This window comes from Plasmodium coatneyi, chromosome 8, assembly GCF_001680005.1.
Source record: "Plasmodium coatneyi strain Hackeri chromosome 8, complete sequence".
Classification (NCBI taxonomy): domain Eukaryota; phylum Apicomplexa; class Aconoidasida; order Haemosporida; family Plasmodiidae; genus Plasmodium; species Plasmodium coatneyi.
Genome location: NC_033563.1, coordinates 1,872,348 through 1,891,261, shown reverse-complemented (window position 1 = coordinate 1,891,261; position 18,914 = coordinate 1,872,348). Strand labels below are relative to the sequence as shown.

General features: G+C 37.1%; 2 protein-coding genes and 2 non-coding genes across 4 annotated transcripts; 2 read left to right on the top strand and 2 right to left on the bottom strand.

Moving 5' to 3' along the window:
* Positions 1-1,442: 1,442 nt before the first annotated feature.
* PCOAH_00023280 (Tryptophan-rich antigen) lies at positions 1,443-3,721 on the top strand (the record flags this gene model as incomplete). Its single annotated transcript, XM_020059135.1, has 2 exons — positions 1,443-1,646; positions 1,895-3,721. The coding sequence occupies 2 exons, from the start codon at positions 1,443-1,445 to the stop codon at positions 3,719-3,721; spliced, it is 2,031 nt and encodes a 676-aa protein (XP_019914322.1).
* Positions 3,722-6,406: 2,685 nt separating this feature from the next.
* On the bottom strand, positions 6,407-11,189 carry PCOAH_00023275 (the record flags this gene model as incomplete). The annotated part of the gene is made up of 1 exon (XR_002198260.1): positions 6,407-11,189. It is a non-coding gene; the product is annotated as a 28S ribosomal RNA (ribosomal RNA).
* An 886-nt stretch (positions 11,190-12,075) lies between these two features.
* On the bottom strand, positions 12,076-12,243 carry PCOAH_00023274 (the record flags this gene model as incomplete). The annotated part of the gene is made up of 1 exon (XR_002198259.1): positions 12,076-12,243. It is a non-coding gene; the product is annotated as a 5.8S ribosomal RNA (ribosomal RNA).
* Positions 12,244-15,390: 3,147 nt separating this feature from the next.
* PCOAH_00023270 (Uncharacterized protein) lies at positions 15,391-16,695 on the top strand (the record flags this gene model as incomplete). Its single annotated transcript, XM_020059134.1, has 1 exon — positions 15,391-16,695. One exon carries the CDS (start codon positions 15,391-15,393, stop codon positions 16,693-16,695), a length of 1,305 nt encoding a protein of 434 aa, XP_019914547.1.
* Between the last annotated feature and the right edge of the window lie 2,219 nt (positions 16,696-18,914).

Here is an 18,914-nt window from a genome sequence, read left to right as displayed (position 1 = left end):
TTGCCTTATAAAATAAAACCCACTTCTACATTTGAAACAAAAATTTTAAACGTATCTTTTTGCTACATTACCAACGGAGTAACACTTACATGTGTAATGTTATTCGAGCGTTATGAAAAAATGCGTAAGAGAGTAAAAATACACTGAAAAGGAAAAAATAGGTGAAAAAAAAAAAGAAAAAACATTCATGTTAATTGTTTCCTCTAGGGAATATAACCCTCATAACAAAGTCTTACCTTCTTAGTTTTAAAAAGTATTCACAGATGAAGAGGTATATATATTACAATGCACACACTATTCATCCTAATTTTTCCCTTTGCCCTGAAGTAGTAACTTATTGCCAAAAGAACGAAAAAAAAAAAAAAAAAGTTGCAACAAAATGGCGAAACCTTTAACTTTGGAGAAATATATTCGTAAAAATAAACTATAGGAAGTAAAAAATTACTACGAACGCGTTAACTTTTCTATTTTAACAAAAAGTAAGAAATTTAAGGTAGAGAAGAAGCAGGGGAGTTATTTAAAAAAAGTACATTATGCATTATATATACATTTTGCATAGAAGCTAAAAGAGATAAAAGGTTTTCAATTCATTTTTTACTACAAATTATTAGCAAACACATATAATTGCTCCTCCAGACCCCTCGCCTTTTTTTTTTTTATTTCACTTCTGTGCGTTATAGCAGAATAAATCTCTTTACAATCGCTAATACTATGCATTTTATATTATATAAATTTTGGGTATAAATATGAAAACATAAAAAAGAGGAATTTATATGTTCCTACAAAAAAAAACGCGATTTTCGTTAATTTTATATATATAATTTTTTCTTGCAGAAAATATAACAAAAATGAAAAGTACAACAAATGAAAATTCAGCGTGTGCAGGAGCAACGGTATTGATGGCACCTCCTTATATAATTTTTTCTTTCACCTTTTTTGGGGTTCTTCCCATTTTTTTTTTTGTGTTTTATGCCTTTTTAGTTTTATGCCTTTTTAGTTTTATGCCTTTTTAGTTTTATGCCTTTTTAGTTTTATGCCTTTTTAGTTTTATGCCTTTTTAGTTTTATGCCTTTTTAGTATTATGCCTTTTTAGTATTATGCCTTTTTAGTTTTGTACTTTTTTGTGAATAACTTTCGTTTTATTCTCTTCGGTTTATGATTTTTAGTTTTTATGGCTCTAGCCCTCCTCACCTGTGCGACCCTGCGCCTGTCCGTTTTTGAGATAGTCGATCTTTGCAGTGTGCCCGTTTGTTAATTTCATTTTTATCCGATGTTAGCTCCGCCCCCCCTGCTTATTCTTCCTTTTTTTTTTGTTGTGGGCCTGTCTATGGGAGCCCCCATTTTGCTGTCCCTCGAAATGTCATCACCGGAAATTATTTTTAAGTAGAAATAATAAAATTATTTTATTTTTATTGAAAGTTTCTTTTTTTTTTTTTGACACAATGATTGAGCGTCTCGAAGAAAGTTGGTTTCCAATTCTCAAAAATGATAATTTTATAAAAAAGGAATCTTCTTCTCCATATAGTTCACTTTTATCCAAGAATCCTGAAATATATGGAGTCAGTAACCCCAATCCTTCATTATACTACATGTGTATAGCACTGTCTACTGTTTTACACTATGGTATAACGTGCTTTATTAAAACGGTAAGGATACTATGCGCGGTATTGTTTATCTGTACATACGTACACGCATATGCTACACGTCCTTGTTATATATCTGTCAATTTTGCAAAGCTGTACATATACCCGCGCTCACATCTACATGACTCCCTCTACGTAAACGATACATTCAAACTGGCAATATTGCAATAATAAAAACAATTCCATCGATGGAGTAACCATAGCAACGTACACCTTACCATTTGCGTTAATATTTCCCCCCCCCTTTGTAGAATTCCTCTAGAAGAAGGGAACTTCGTAGATACCATGACTCGTCGTACACCGATTTTGAGGAAATTAAAAAAAATGATACAAGTGCAAACTCATCCAACGATAAAGATTACAACCAAACAAACAAAATTGTCGACCAAATTGTAAATACAAATTTTCCAGACATAGAAAATGCACCTAATTCTAACATAACCGATCAGATTTTTTCTCACGTAATAGGCGAATATTCTCCAAACATAACCAACGAAAAATTTACAAAAATAGATGACCATACATTTTCAAATAATCCAGGAGATAACTTCCCCAACTTTGAAAGAGAAAATTTTACACATACAACAAAAGACAAATTTGGAAAACTCCCAAAATCGAAATTTCCAATACAGAATAGATCCAAATTTTCTAAGATAATTACACCTAGCCAAGGTAACATAGATAGCGAAACCTGCCCCAACGTAACCACCGAAAGGTTACTTAATCTGATGAAAAAAAAATCGCCAATTTATGGAACTAGAAAATCATTAAACAGAATAACGAAGAACTCTCCAAGCGATGAATCCAAAAAGAAGCCTCCCAAAGCAAAATCCGAACAGTGTCCAAGCTTAGCAACAAAAAAATCGCCTAACGTGGCACCAAATAAATCGCTTAGCATAGAAGCAAAGAAAACGACTAAGGAAATATTCAAAGGGATTCCCACGTTAAGAACCAATAAATCTCCTACACAAACAACAGAAAAACCTCCCGCAGAAGTTGCAAAGGAAATTCCCAATGCAGCAATAGAAAAAAAAGTCACACCCGACGTACAGGAAGCGAAAGGGGGTGCAAAGTCCCACTTCCAAAATTTTATGCACAATGCTGTATTCTCATTGAGGCTAAAAATACGCTCACAAATGAATAAAATTAGGGCAAAATTATTAGCAGCTAAAACGCGGCCATCCCAAGGAAAAAAAAAAAAAGGTGACAGAAAAGGGGACAGCAAAGAAGACTCGGAAAAACCCAAAATAGAAGAACACTCGGAGGAATGGAAAATACAACAATTGGAAAATTGGAAAAAAAACTTGGACAAAGAATACAGTGCCTGGAAAGTTTCACTAGCGAATGAAAACAACCAGTGGATCCTACAGAAAAATGTAGTTTTTGAAAATATCCTGAATAGGATAAAGGAAAAATGGATATCGTGGAATATATACACTTTGGAAGATATTAATGAGGGCATTATTAGGTTAAAAGATTTGGAGAATGAAGAACAGTGGAGTAAGTGGTTGGACGCAAATTGGAAACCTTATAATAAGCGAACCTGGATTGACCTCATAGATTCGTATGAAAAATTGTATTATCATTGGATACGTACTCAATGGAATAAATGGAAATCCAGCAAAATGACAGAATGGATATCACAAGAATGGAAAGTGCACGAAGAAGAAAAGTGGGAACAATGGGAAAGTCGGAAATGGACAAAATGTTTTCAACGCAAAGAGAAAAACGAATGGATCAAATGGATTACAAGAAATGAATTGGAAATCACCGCCATAAGGAATTGGCTAAAGGAAAAAGAAAATATGTGCTTGGAAGGCGAAGGCTGGATAAATTGGGATAAGTGGAAGCAGGAAAAGTTCCAAATTTTGGACGAATATTTGGATTCGCTGAAAAATGAATGGCTCTCGGAGAAGAAGTGGATGATCTTGACGAATGCGTCTAAGAAAGGGGAGCAGGCTGCAGAGCGGACCGCACCGGGAGGTAAAAAAACGGCTATAAAAAATGCACACCAAAATAATTATAAAACTGACGAACAAAGTGACAATCAAACTGACCAACAGAATTTGGAATGTTAAATAAGTTTGTATAAGCCTGAGCACTTTGTTACTTAATCGACATGTATGCGGAGGTCGCCCAGCTAGCCGCTATAGTCGTGCATACATGAAATGGAAAGTTCAAAAAGAGAGAACATAATACCCCGCCTGTGTTATATCAAAAGAAGGGGATGCACAGAAACGATGGTTTTTTGCTCGTATTACATATAGACATTTTGGAACGTTCCAACTGTGTCATGTAATATTTAAAACAAAAAGAGTGAGCATAAAAATAGTGCAAGGGGATATTTACGCTCAGTGGACCCTCATAAGAATGAACAAAGGTAGCAGGTAGCATGTGCCACATGTTATACGGTGTAGACGCATCCACTGTAACTGTGTGACAATCGCGGAAAAATAACTCTTTCTTTGTAAATTATGTGTATCATTCTATATATCAAAGCGTAACGCTAATTCGTCAATTTAAGTTATCTTTTAACTTAATATATTTTTTTTTTGATACGCGTATCCCCATGTGCTCATCGCTACTCTTATTTGTTCGCCTTTACCACTTGTTTAGTATTTGGGGAAAGGGTATATAGTATACACTACAACCTTCGCGCCCCCTTTCCTTACTTTTTTTTTTTTTGTTTTCGTTAAAAGACAAATTAAAAATTTTTCAATATTGATTAAAAAGACGCTCATACGCGGTAACTGATAAATATGCATATATTTATGTACATATATGTGGCTTAATAGAAACCAATGTGCATGTACATAATTTAGACAACACGGCAAAAGTTGCCAAATCTCTTTCCTTTTCACCCTTTGTCTTACTCCTCCATCATGCTTACGATGATTAACATATGTAACTATGTAACTACCTCTCCGCAGCAGCGTAAATAAGGTAAATGTATTAGCTTAAATGGCTGGACAAAACGATCAGGCGAAAAAATATGGAACAGAAAATTGTTTAAGCACTAACATAAGAGTTTATTGTTAAAGGTTTCTCACACGCAGTGGACTTCACAAATGTTTTGGTTAACATATGCCTTAAAAAAGGAAAAAAAATTTCCACTGAAATAAAAATGAGGTGATTTTTCCTCCCTCCATGGATCTTTTATATTTATTCGGAAATCACTTCACACTTCTGTGTGATTTTAAAAAAGGCCATTTTGCATAAACAGAGGCGAAAAAAAAAAAAGAAGGGAAGGGAAACGTCTTCACAAATTGTTCCTTAAAATGACACTCCCCACGATCAAACCCACATACATATGTACATTTTTGTAGGAAATGTAAAAAATTAGGTAACAGACACATAACACTTTGGCACCTGAGCGTATATAACACAAATATATAAGTCATTCCCTTAATTTATGAAACAATTTTTTGCAACCCCAAGCGCATACGAAAAAAATAAAATAAAAATAAATGTCAAATATATGCCTTAAAATATACATCTCGTAAGCTGTCTACCAAGTGGGAAACAAAGCATGAAATTTTTCCGTGAGAAATTTTTAAAGGAAGTACCTTAAAAATGATGAAATTTACAAAGACAAGGAGTTAAAGAACGCATTTTTTTTTTAAACATTTGAATACCTAAGGAACTTAAAAAAAAAAAAAATTGATTAATCTACCCCCCACCTTTACACGTTCTTTTTCGCGCAATAGGGTGGGTTATACCCTTATATATATGCATATCAGATGAACGTATATAAATGCACATATGGCGCAAAAGAAACGCTACATTTTTATATTGGATGAAAAAATATGTACTGCGCAAACATGCTTCAAATTGCAACCCATGGAGTGGGTGCTGTGACTTGACCCTGAAAGGAAGTGCTAAAGGCACATATACATATCATATGTATATATATAAACCCGTTTTTGCTCCATTAAATGTGGAAAGTCTGTCCATTCAATAGCTTTGTACTTCTTGAGTGAAGAATCCCCCCCACCTCAAAGGACCACCGCTTCACCAGAATATCAGGAACATCAACAGGCATATAGACAACACCCATTTACTCTTTTTCTCCTTCTTTCACCTCCTACATTACACCAATGCGTTTGTAAAAAGCGCACGTGGAGGCATACGCAAGGGGGTATATACACTGCTGCATAAATACGTGCATGCATAAGCACAGATATAAGGGCATATACAAGTGCATACATAATTCCATGCGTAAGGGTAAATGTTTCCGCAGATGTATACGTACGTTTTCATGCAACGGCACACACAGACGCCCATGCTTCAGTGCATATAAAAGCACATATACTTGATATATATGAAAATATTCCCATATAACCAAACACATAATATAAGTAATGGGTACATGAGTGCAGCCATTCAAACAATAAGAGCTCTCGCACAGCCATATAGTGAAGTACGTACATAATTGCATGCAAGCACATATAAAAGTACATAACAAGTACATACATTAGGACATACATAGGTACATAGGTACATGTGCAATATACAAGCACGTATATAAGGCCAACATACGTACTAAGTACATGCCACGTATACGCTAAGCACGCCATAACGCAATCGTGCACACGGCACACGTACCCTTGGGGGAGCACATATGAGCAAAAGGTTGATTTACTTAAACTTGTAGGGGTGTATTATTTATGCATCCATATGCAAGTCCCAAGGAACTTACATAGGCGCATACGCAAATAGTAAAAGTGCGCTAAATAATTGGTTGGAAAAAATGAAACACCTTTGGATAAGCCTCAACAGATCGTAAAACAAAGTTTACTTTCATGTTTACAGCACCTAGGGTATATCCAGTCGTCTACAGGCATTTTCTAATTGCGTTCCGTACTTTAAAAATTATGGTGAAAAGCATTACTCCCAATCTTCACAAGCAAAGGAGGCCCGCAAAGCATCTTAAGCTCAAGCAGCTGAAAAATGGAAAAAAGGGCAACCCGGTGGTTTCACTCCCTCAACCGTACCTCTAAAAAGAAATACAGAAGAGTATGAGCATCACCACAAACCGCTCATTCTACCATACTGCAAAAGGAAACTTGATGTCACTCTACAGTTTGGAAAAAATAGAACATAGCTGCTTCTACCATAGATAGCTACCCGTCACTCTGAACGCAGTGCAAACCTCCTTCTTGCTCCAACTTTGAGGGCTACTTCGGCGGATGGGTTACTAATATACTGTTATCCTACAAAAGTAGGGAAACGTACATGTATTCTTTTTCCTGTTTGCTTATACAGCTAAACATTTAAAAAAGCCAGGTCGTACAGAACACGCCTACAGTAATGTTTATTCGGCATGGATTCTGGCTTGAGATATATTCAGCCATTATCCAACAGACGTAGCTTCGCAACGCTGGCTTTTCAACCAATTGCTGTACCATATGTCTGAACCAACTTATCCTCTCGTACCAAGTTGGATTACCGTCACAGTATCAATGCGTTTTTGAATTAACAATTTTCATCAGTAGGTTAAAAACTGGGCAAAGTCTCATGACTGCCCCGAAACTCAGCTCACGTTCCCTGTTAGCGGGTGAACAATCCGACACTTTGGGACTTCTTCGTCCCAATGATAGGAAATGCTGATATATTACGAAATGATCAAAAAGCTACGTCGCTAAAACGCTCGGCCGCCACAAGCCAGTTATCCCTATTATAACTCTTTTCCTATCCCCCCTTATTTGCACGCACATGACGTTTTTTTGCAGGAATAAGGAGGTGATAATTACAGGCCATACAACTCCCCCATAGGAGGGAGTGCTACCTTAACAGACATTTCTTATATTGCAAAGTCTACAAGAGATTTCTGTTCTCTTTGAGTCTGCTAACTCCATTCGTATATTAGACTTCCACCGTTTATCGAAATAAAAGATGAAAAGCAAATATAGCGGCGCTGTAAATTAACTCCCCACTAGGCTGTGTCTCCACATAATGCTATTAAGGGGAAGAACACACATATACGCACATACGCACATACGTACATAGGTACATACGTGCATACATACATACATACGTACGTGCGTATATGCGTGCTCCCTTGATCCCCACACTAAAGGATGAGTAAAAGGACTTTGGATGGAGTGGTATTTCACTTGCGCGAAAACATTTTTCAGAATTCCGCTCCCACTTATGCTACACAATCGGAAGCCGTTTTACAGAGCCTACCTGGAGTCGAGTTTAATAGGGTCTTCTATGACCCAACTGATTTAACCAAGCCTATTTTTCCTTGGTTGTGGTTTCGCTAGATTGCAAGTAGGGACAGCAGGAATTTTGTTTATCTACTCTAAGTGACCTTCATTATTAAAAGCACCGAACCGTCATCTCAACCATAGGTAAAATAATATATTACGATATTAGGCATATGGAGGGCCAGATAGAACACCTAGCTAACACAAACACCATCCAATCATAGTACTACAAAAAACCCGTGGCAAGAATCAGAGGGCACGCATAATGACGAAACACTTGGCTAATATTAGAAGCTGTAGCAACTACTTCTGCCATTTACCTGTGCATTTATTGAATTACATCTATTCTAGTTATTCAAAAGCACTGGGCAGATATCACACTGCGTCAAGTGTGCTCCAAAAGGGTACATACACATAAACATATATACATTATACGTATATACGTACATATACATACCCGCTAAGGGCTCTCACAGTGCTATGTCTTAAACAGTCAAATTCCTCTTGTCCGTTTCAGTTCTGAGTTAACATTATTATCAAAAGGGACTAACGCCGAAACGTCAATCCTAATTGAAGGCGAACAGAGGACAAAAAGATAACTGAAGAAAAGAAAAGTAAAGAAATACCAACAGATGTAAATCCGAAGATACGTCTCTACCTTCCCTTTCTACAATTTTCATTTCTTCCCTGTTCTAATGTCATCAGAGCCAATCCTTATCCCGAAGTTACGGATCCAATTTGTCTTACTTCCCTTACTTACATTGTTCTATTTAACCAGAGGCTGCTAACCTTGGAGACCTGATGCGGTTATTCGGTACGCACAACAATGGTATTCAGCATATATGAAAATAAAGAGGAAGAAAATTCCCCGCTGGAACAGGAAATTCCTCCCATATTTTCAAAATTTACTTGTTCCCTCCTTTTTTCAAGGATAGTCCTTACGCTTCGAATAATTCATAAAAACGAATTACTATTACTACAAGGGTCAGGGAAAAACTGCACACAAGAACCCAGATTCACATGTGCAATCATTTCCCCGATATTATGCAGGTTCAGCATACCTCTTCTCCAAGTAAATTGATACTCCGAGGTTTGCCGTAAAGTTAATTGCAAAGATAACGCAACTCGAATGTAAGACCTATGTTAAGGAGTTCATTTGCTATATATGTTACCATCTTTCTGTTTTTTTTTACAAAAAAACCCTGAACTGAACGTTACGTTTTATATACCATTCGTATGGCACAGGAATATTAACCTGTTTCCCTTTCGAGTAGGCCAGGGGGGCAAGAACTACACAATGTATGCACATAATAATATATGCAATACACTGCGTAATCCCTTTCCCCAGCCGCTTTAAAACCCTTCGGTTGCCTCTTAGGAGCGGCTAACTTTTGTACAAACACAGTTGACAAAAAACCCTTCTCCACTTCAGTCTTCAAAGTTCTCATTTGAATATTTGCTACTTCCACCAAGATCTGCACTAGGGAGATGTTCCACGAAAACTCACGTATTCGCTTCGACACAAAACCCCACGATTTTCTACTCATAAAAGTATTTCAATATGAAAATATTATTTTCTGTTCCTTTTATGGCCTGGTATCGGTAATACGTTGTAGCGCCATCCATTTTCAGGGTAGGTCCCCTAGGCAGGTGAGTTGTTACACACTCCTTAGCGGATCTCGACTTCTATGAGCACCGTCCTGCTGTGATTACGGACCATAACCTTTTATGGGATCTAATGAGCGAACATTTAGGCACCTTATCCAGGCATTAGGCTGAGCCCTCATAGCCATTTCCGCTTACCGGAAATGGTCCACTTGGAGTTTTCATTAATTCACGGAAGGCGCCATATATAGGAGTGACGTACAACATAGTATCTATCTTAAACTATGTTCACATTTTCCTTATAGTACATTTCGGAAAATCGAGAGAGAATTCGCCCCAGCAATCAAAGTGTTACTCCGCAAACGGAGCATCACCCCGCGAACGAAGTAATACCCCGTGAACGAAGTAACACCACCGCAACCGGTACGATCCATTGGTCTCATGCCAAAAGTATATATATTGTAGCGCTCTTGTATACGCTTTTGCATACAAGAAGCCTACAAAATACTCACCTTCTCAATTGAACAATTGCATATTCTGCAAACTCCAGCGATCGTGAGAGATCCTTCGAAAATAACCAGCTATTAGGCTTTTCGTATGATTCTTCACCCCTAAATGCAGTTGAAATGAACGATTTTTACATCGGTGTCAATTCGACCCTCCATCAGACTTTCGACTGACTTCAGTCTCACCACACTTAGTTCAAAGCCTTTCGGGTCCTACCAAATATGCTCTTACTCGGTACAGCACATTACGTAGCTGTCTCCGGTATTGTATGCCCAGGAGAAATTAATTAGACTCCCTCATTCTACAAAGCTCATACATATATATATATATATATATATATACCGTCGCGTATAAAAGTGTGATAACTTTTGTTTAGCTGTAAACATATACACTCGCATATTTGGTAGACTCCTTGGTCCGTGTCTCAAAACGGGTGGGTTAAGAAAGTTCACAACAAAATTGTTCGGATTATCGTAAAAGGTAAAAGAAAGCATTCCACTTATTCTTTTACTATTTAATTGTTTCCTCAGTAAATAGAGTATATAATTCTCCCCTGAGGAAAATCAAGCAAACCGTTATGTTGCGTACACCTAGATTCGAAAATCTAGATACAACAATTTTAAGGCACAGACATCACAAATTTCTCCGCGTGGCTGTCCTCATATATACAAAAAACATATATGATTTCGTTTCGGCTACCCCATTCACTGATAATCCTTTCTATAATAAAGCAGAAGCAATGAAATTCCGAAGAATTCATTTCCCCCACTTTACTATTCTTCCTTTCTTAAACCGTTCCACCTTAACGATTTCAGGTACTATTTAATGCTCATTCCTGAGCTCTATTTCATCTTTCCCTCACGGTACTTGTTTGCTATCGGTCTCCTACACATATTTAGCTTTATGTGAAATGTATCACACACATTTGTGCTCCAATCTCAAAGAACACGACTCTATAAGTAAAATTCCAAAAGAATTAAAAGCAATAAAACTACGGGCCTTTCACCCTCTTTGGGAGAGGCATTCCACCTCGCTTCACTTTAACTGCTAAAACATTCATTTGGAAAATTACCCAACAAGACAATTCCCAATGTAAGCTTGCACAAACGATGGGATTTTCCTTTTTGAGCTATTCCTTGTTCACTCGCCGTTACTAAAGGAATCATTGTTATTTTCTTTTCTTCCGCTTAATTTATATTCTTAATTTCGGCGGATTTGCCCTTCTATTATGTTCTTAACATTCAATACTGAAATATGTTTTATAGGTAATGCACATGGGCTGCTACAAATACCCACGCGCAAAACCTATAATCACGAGAGGGGAAAATATATAGATCCAAAATAGTCTCAATGTAAATTTAATATACATACTGGAGTATCCATATATATATATTAATATTTAACTACCCATGTTGCGCAAAACGATGTTTCTACTCCAGTGTAAAACACACCTGAATAGAAAACCATTCTGCGGGCACGTACTACTTTTAACGTCTTTACATCCTCGTCCACTCATGATTAATTTTTATAAACTGTCCATCCATTTTATACCGAAGTAATGGGCACACAGTTAATAAAAATTCATAACCTGAAGAAACCGGCCCCCATAGGGGGGACATACATACAATATGCAGCATGTGCTTTATAACGCACCGGTTCTTAGGTTATTTTTTAGCCAATTCACGACACACGAAGGAAATACTCTTCAGATAATGCCAAAACAGGAAAATAAGAATACCTTACAATAAAATTTATTGCAAGACATCCTTTCTTCTCCTACTTTAAGCAATATCCTACTGTTGATTCATACATGCAAAGTATATTCTGCACGTGTATATCTCTACAAGTGGTATCCAATATTGAACCGCAACACAAAGACTTATCAAGTAAGGTTTCTATCATGCTCTGTAACAAGGAACATTTTTAGCGTCTCGAATTCTATCCGATCGTTTATGGGCAAATGTAGAGATCCTCCCTCGTTTCCCGTGCAATCCGCTTCATCAATATATACATGTATATACATATACACACCGAAGGAGCTTCATTTTGCACAGTTGCCGTGAATCCATAATTCAGTAGGCGAAATTTACATATAAATTTCTTAAAAATAATAGAAGTACTATCAATTTTAGAGGATCCTTTTGGGTAAAAAGACCTCCTTTTCAGTGTAGTTTACATTCAGCGTTCAGATGATTCACAGTCACTGCAATTTTCATTGCGTATCGCATTTCGCTGCGGCCTTCATCGCTGTAGGAACCAAGACATCCATCGTTAAGGCTGTGCTAAATTAAGAATTACGCAAAGAAGAAAATGTCACAATAGGAAAATAATTTCCTTGTAACTTCCCCTAATTGCTTTTCTTCCACCTTTTAACTAGCAATAATTTTAAAAGATACGTAAACATGAAAATTTAAGAAAACACAGTTACATGCAAAAGATTGATTTTTATCTATGTTTCATATTATGATGAGTGATGAATGCTCACTGCCGAGTATTGCCATCGGTGTATTACGCACACACATATATACCTATATATATAGAATATTATATACACTTCATATAATGCACCCCGCTAGGGAACAACTGGCTACTGGCTCATTCTCTTATTCGTTCTTCCGAAATGACAAGCGTCTCAAAAATAAGCGCTACAATAATGGCGTAATTATCACGAGTGGGCTTCGTGGTCTTCCATACATAACGTCCATATGTACATATATTTATACATTCATATATTCATATGCTTATATTCCTCTGGTGCGGCTAAACGATCTTCAAATAATTCAAAACGGTAATATTACGCACCCCATCATATAATTGGCACGGGCCTTCCCTCAGCAGGTTTTTAAGGAAACACAGCGACCATGCTATATATTAATTAGTCAAACGGAAATAATCCAATGTAATAATATAATAGTTCACGTCCCGCTCAGAGACATCAGCCTGTGTTGACGTCCAAAATTAGGCGCGCAGGTGGAAGGGTAATACTGATTTCCCTATGTACAGTTTCCTTTATGTATTGTACAAATATACAGCCCGTACAATTACTACTACATTCTTTCGCCTTCTACTCTATTTTCATTAACGGGAAAAGACATGAGGAGGACAAAATAATCACCGTGGTGTTATTACCACATATATAAGAACTATATTTGCAGATTGTACAACCAAATGTGTCTTCAGTAAAATCATTCCTTTCTGTTCCTTTTCTTATGTGCCTTCTACACTTTTCGAGGTGCTCTCCCCAAAACATATATATATGGGGGGGCGTAAACACTTTCATCTATCTTCTGGGTACTAAAATATACATATATATATATATTCCATTCGCACCGCGATGTACTAATACAATTTATTGGTTGGAAAAAGCAATGCGAATCTTTGAAGCACTAATTGGGTGTAATAAAGCAAACACTACGACCTCTAAGGCATAATCCACTTCCAGCAATTGGACACTTCAAAGGCAAAAGATCCATTCACGGCCAATTCTGATTTTAAAACTTTTTTTTTTCTTAAAAATTTTCTCCCCAATTCTCCCAACATGTCTACAAATATCCCATCATTGGGTTATTTATTTCAGATCATCATCGGACTTGCTTACTGAATTTCCTATTAACACGAGTTGGTCGTAATAAAACGTTTTCCTGGTCCGTCAGTACAAATCCAGAAATTGATAGCAAATCCGCTCTGCCTACATAAATTAAAAAAAAAATTCCTTTTTCCTTTTATCCCTTTATATTACAAACTTGGGCCGAACATCCCGCATTTAATCGTATTTTCCAAAAGGTTTACTCGGCGCATTATGTAACTTCCTCTTTAACACCCTTGTGTAAAAATGACTTCCGTTCTTCGTAACGGCGTAGGATGTTTCTTCACTAAAGGTATAAATGTATTTTTACCGCAAACCTCACTTCATAAAATTACACGCGGAACATAACACACGGGAAAAAATTCATACAAGGAAAAAATTTTAAATACAATAAACCAAAGGGAGGAGTAAAAAAAAAAAAATGCAATTAACCACATATATCTACATATAGAGGAATTTTTTTAAACTAATGTAAAGCAAAATATTCGAACGTAATGAAAAATGCTCATAGTGTTATCCACAGATCAAGAGAAAAAATGCGCAAGCGTGACCATGTGCCTCCAATAACATACCATGAACATGCCATGAACATGCCATGAACATGCCATGAACATGCCATGAACATGCCATGAACATGCCATGAACATGCCATGAACATGCCATTTAACCTTGTTGCATACATTAACGTGTAAATTTTGCAAATATTTTGCTTCCCCCCCCCTGTTAAGCGTAAACCCACCGCGTGTAACTGCAAAAATAGCGCCATAATGGTAATGTAGAATATTTGTAAAAGTAATCAACGTGCTAAAAAACCAATGATAAAAAATGAAGAAAAAAAAATAAATTAATCATCATGGTGGAAATAACAGCACGCTATATCGTTAAAAGGGCTTCGAAATGCTGCTTTTTTGAGAAATGTCGTTACAACACTTCTAAACAAAAGACACAACAAAAAAAGGACAAAGGAAATAAAAAAGCATAGACCAGTGATGTATGCAAGGTGGGCCAAAACATATCACAGTGGGGTGGATGGGTGTCTCTCCTTTAGTGGCTTCTCAGCACTTCTGCAGCGGAAAATATGTACATACATGCATAAGGCGTTATAAACATTTGTGAACAAAAGAAAAGTTAAAATGAAACCAGTTAGCTACTGATTTTGTAATTTTCAACTGGATCATTTGTTTATTTTTAATCCCCTTCGCAGTCACTTGGACGATGCTTTTACGTAAGCTTCTGTGCACTTTGAATGAGAATAGCATTATTACCCCTGGCTCGTCTATACGTACATTTTGACACCCCTCCTCTGCTTAATTTCGTGTGAAATATCAAAGATAACCATCACTTTTATGTATGTATTACATTCTGCAATTTTGTATGGAATCATTTCAGTCGTTCTGTGGTTCATACAAATTGAGGCATAAAAAAAAAAAAAAAAAAAAAAAAAAAAAAAATAGCTAGACAGAACCAATATTAGCCTTCCTCGCCTGTATTTTGGCTCTTCTTTTTTTTTTTTTTTTTTTTTCGCTACCTGTGTTAGCCACTTGTTGAGGTCACCACATTTTCCATTTTTTTCTCCATTTTTAATTTAACCGCCTAGTTCAGCATCGCTTTAGTGTTCCTGTTCCTATTCCCATTCCCGGTATGCGCACTAGATTTGTGGAAAATGCCTAGATTGGTTCTACGATGTTTAAAACAATAGTTTATGTACTTTAGTCCTTCACAGCATTTTTTTTTCTTTGTAATTTTTCTCCACCTCTTTGTCCATGCTATATGTGCACAGATAAAGGAACATACTCCCGCTTTTAAGTTACCTCCATTTTGCCCCCCTTTCTTACAAATGTCTACCACTTTGCTTTTCCTGTTAATAGTCCGCTTAACTCTTTCCTTATCGCCTCACAGCGCCAAGACGGCGAATCCGCAAACAATAAAAGATGCAGATTTTGAAATTACGTACGAACCGAATGGCAGGGAACTTCACGTTGGCAGCCTTAACCAGGAAAAGCGCAACAACTACAGCTACCAGATAAATGAGCAGTGCGAAATAATTCACTCTCTCGAAAGAATCGATGATAAAAATGCTCTCTTGTGTAAGAACAAAAACAAATGTGAATACCTCACAAATTATGTGTTCCAAAGTCTGGGCATAGAAACCGTCCCAGAAGAAGACTTCTCAAATTTAACTCCGCTACTTAACGCAGAAGGTGAGGAAAAAGAAAAATGCAACAAAGAAGTGCAGCTAAATGAAAACATCAAATGCATGTGCTGCATCAAACAGGTCGAAAGCAGCGAAGTGGAAAAAATAAATGACGAGTTAAACCCAGGGCAAACAACCAAAAATGGTGCGTACCCCTTCAGTGACTGCAAATGTATTCTAAAATATCAAGTAGACGATGACCACGCCTTAAATGCCGATAAATGTAAAAACTTCATCTGCAACAGTGGGATTTGCACACTGCAAATGGATGGACAACCCCTCTGCTCCTGCGAGGAGAACCATTATTTCGACAAAAGAGTTAATGCGTGCGTAAGACATCAAGATGGAGTGAACGAAGGGGCAAGCCAGGCTACCATGGATGAACCTCCCCATGTAACATATGAGAGCGACTCGAATGAAAACGAAATATCCGACGATCATGAACAGGGGGACCATAACCCGATAGTTAATGATAACCAAGATGACGACAGCAATACACATTCTAATCACGCGCAAGGAAGCCCAGATAACCACGAAAATAGAAACCCAAGCAATGCGTTCACCGATGAGTGTCCAATAAATCACGTAAGAAATAAACAGGGGGAGTGTCGAACCAGGGAAAGCAACTCAACCGAGAATATTTGCCTCAGAGTAGAATGTTTCGTCAATTCAGACCCACCAGAATGTGCATGTGTAGATAAAAATGGGCAAAAAATAGAAAAAGCTATATTCGATGTTTCCCACATAACAATGTGCACCCTCAACAATATAAACTGTGACTACGGGACATGCAATAACTCGCCAAAAAAAGGAGAACTCGCATGCATTTGCAATAAAAAGTATAAATATAACAGCTCTTTGAAGGTATGCATTGGTTACGCCGCAGCACGTCTTCTTAGTTGGGTTCTCATCATCTCGCTGTTCGGCATAATCGCAACTGCGCTGTGAGGTGAAGAGAAGAGTTAAATAAATGGACTTCCTTTCCCTTCCTTTTCCTAACACCAAACAAACCAATTAAATAACTCACATTGAGCTACGTTTTACCCATGAAGGATATACACACTTGGTATCATTTCGTTCCTTTTTTTTCTTTTAAAGAAGTTGTACCCCCAAAAATGTATAGCTCCCCAAAGATGGGAATAACTAAACGAGGAGGAAATCACCTCAGCAAAGAAAAGGAAAAAAGAAGTATGCGTAACCCGTTTCCAGAGGAAGTAAAAACATGCGTTATTTGCCTCCCTGGAAAAGCGCCCCTTTTAAGCGTCCATTCCATTTACTCTTTTTGCTTTTTTTGCCAAGAATTAATTCCCCTGGGTGATGTTAATCACCGCACAATTAACAATTGTTAATTTTTGCCCCACCTGTTCATACCCAAATGATTAAATGTCGAAACGTCGAAAATGTGGAAAGCACATTTGGCATGCCAAGAGAAAGATATTTTTCTTCCATTCTTTTTAATTCTTAATAATTTTTTTTAAAAAAAAAAAATCCATTTTGTTGTCCTCCCTTGTTTGAACAAGAAGCGCTTTTAAAACTATTTTTTCTATAAAAAGTAAAACAGCTTAGCCACTTTGACGACATGTCAAACTGGCACTGCAACGATTAACACACAAAAATGTCCAACCTTACATGAAGCGTAAAACTATTGCTGTCTACTGGGTTATTTGCCACATTAAGAACACACACATGGACTAACCAACTTCTCATAAGTACGCTTGAAGGAAGAAGATACAAAAAAAAGGGGTATTGTTATGCCGCCATGTTGTAAAAAATAAAGAAGTAAATTTTTTTAACTTCTAACATTTTAGGGTGACACAACGCATGTACACAACGTATTTATTTTAATTTCCTGCCCCTTCTGTAGTTGCCTTTTTTAGGAAACCTTTTAAAATGAGCTCATTATGGCCTTCTAAAATATGTACTATATTGGAACTACCCCCAAACAGGCACATCTGTCCTGCAGCTTTTTAATTATTGTCCTTCCAATTTTTTACCTGACATGGAGGACACGTAAATGCAGGCGACTGAATAAACCTCTTAACCAAAAAAAAAAAAAAAAAATACATATAATAGGCGCCAAAGGAGATGATATGCACTGCTCTATCAAGTGACAGTAAAAAGCAAAAACATTTAACCGTTTCGATAAATATATTTGTTCAACAAATAACAAATGGTTGCAACGGTTTTATCTGTTATTTCTGTGTACCCACGTTCTCTGCTAGCTTTCTTAATTCTTGCCCCCATTCGTTAAGATGCGCATCTTTATTGTGTTTCTACACGTCGCCATAACGCAGCAACGGGATCATAATAACTCCCTATAAAATAACATAGCCTAAAGCCTCAACGGGGCTCTTAAATGTTACGAAGTTGGCACCCCTCTAAGATATTCATTAATTCGTTCGCACGGAAAATATGTAATAAATATAAATGCATATGTTTGTTCGTGTGCGCATAAGATATGTTCCATGAGCCATGCTAATTATTGAATAAATGTGCTCCTCCACTTTAACCTTTCGGCCTTTTTGCATGTTCACCGTGTTTCCCTTTCCCCACTTTAACCCACATGAAAATGATAACAGATGCTGCATGGTATATGTGCGTGCCGCTTATTAAAACAAATCCGACGCAGATAATGGTCGAGTCGAAAAATGTAGAATGCCTCCCTCATGTGTCCTCTTCTGCCTTTTAATTTACCAAAAAGGGGCGTTCAAATTGGGAACGTTAAAAATGGGTCCCCCGCATGGTAACCCCTGTGATGACCGGACCGGCATCATGGCTCACGCACAAATAGGCAAAGGTTAAAAGGTTATTTTCCCCATTTCGATGACGAAATATATGTTGGGACAGGTGTTGCTCACCTGCGAAGAACAAATGCCACATTTTGTTTTCTCTTTTCTTATTTAAAATATGTTTTACATGAAGCGAACGTACGTACATGCTTAATCGCATTACTGAGCGGAACAGGAATGACAACCTTCTTCCTATTTTAAAGAAGCAGAATTACCTCACCCCGTGGGTGTAAGTCTTAAATTTTGTTTCAACATTTTAAGCAGCATAGAATTCGAATTTTTCTTCAAAAATGTGGGTAAACTGATCAACATCAATTTTTAAAACGAAAAAAAAAGGGGTGAAGAATTGGGCGAATATGTGTTTTTCTCGGCAAGGAT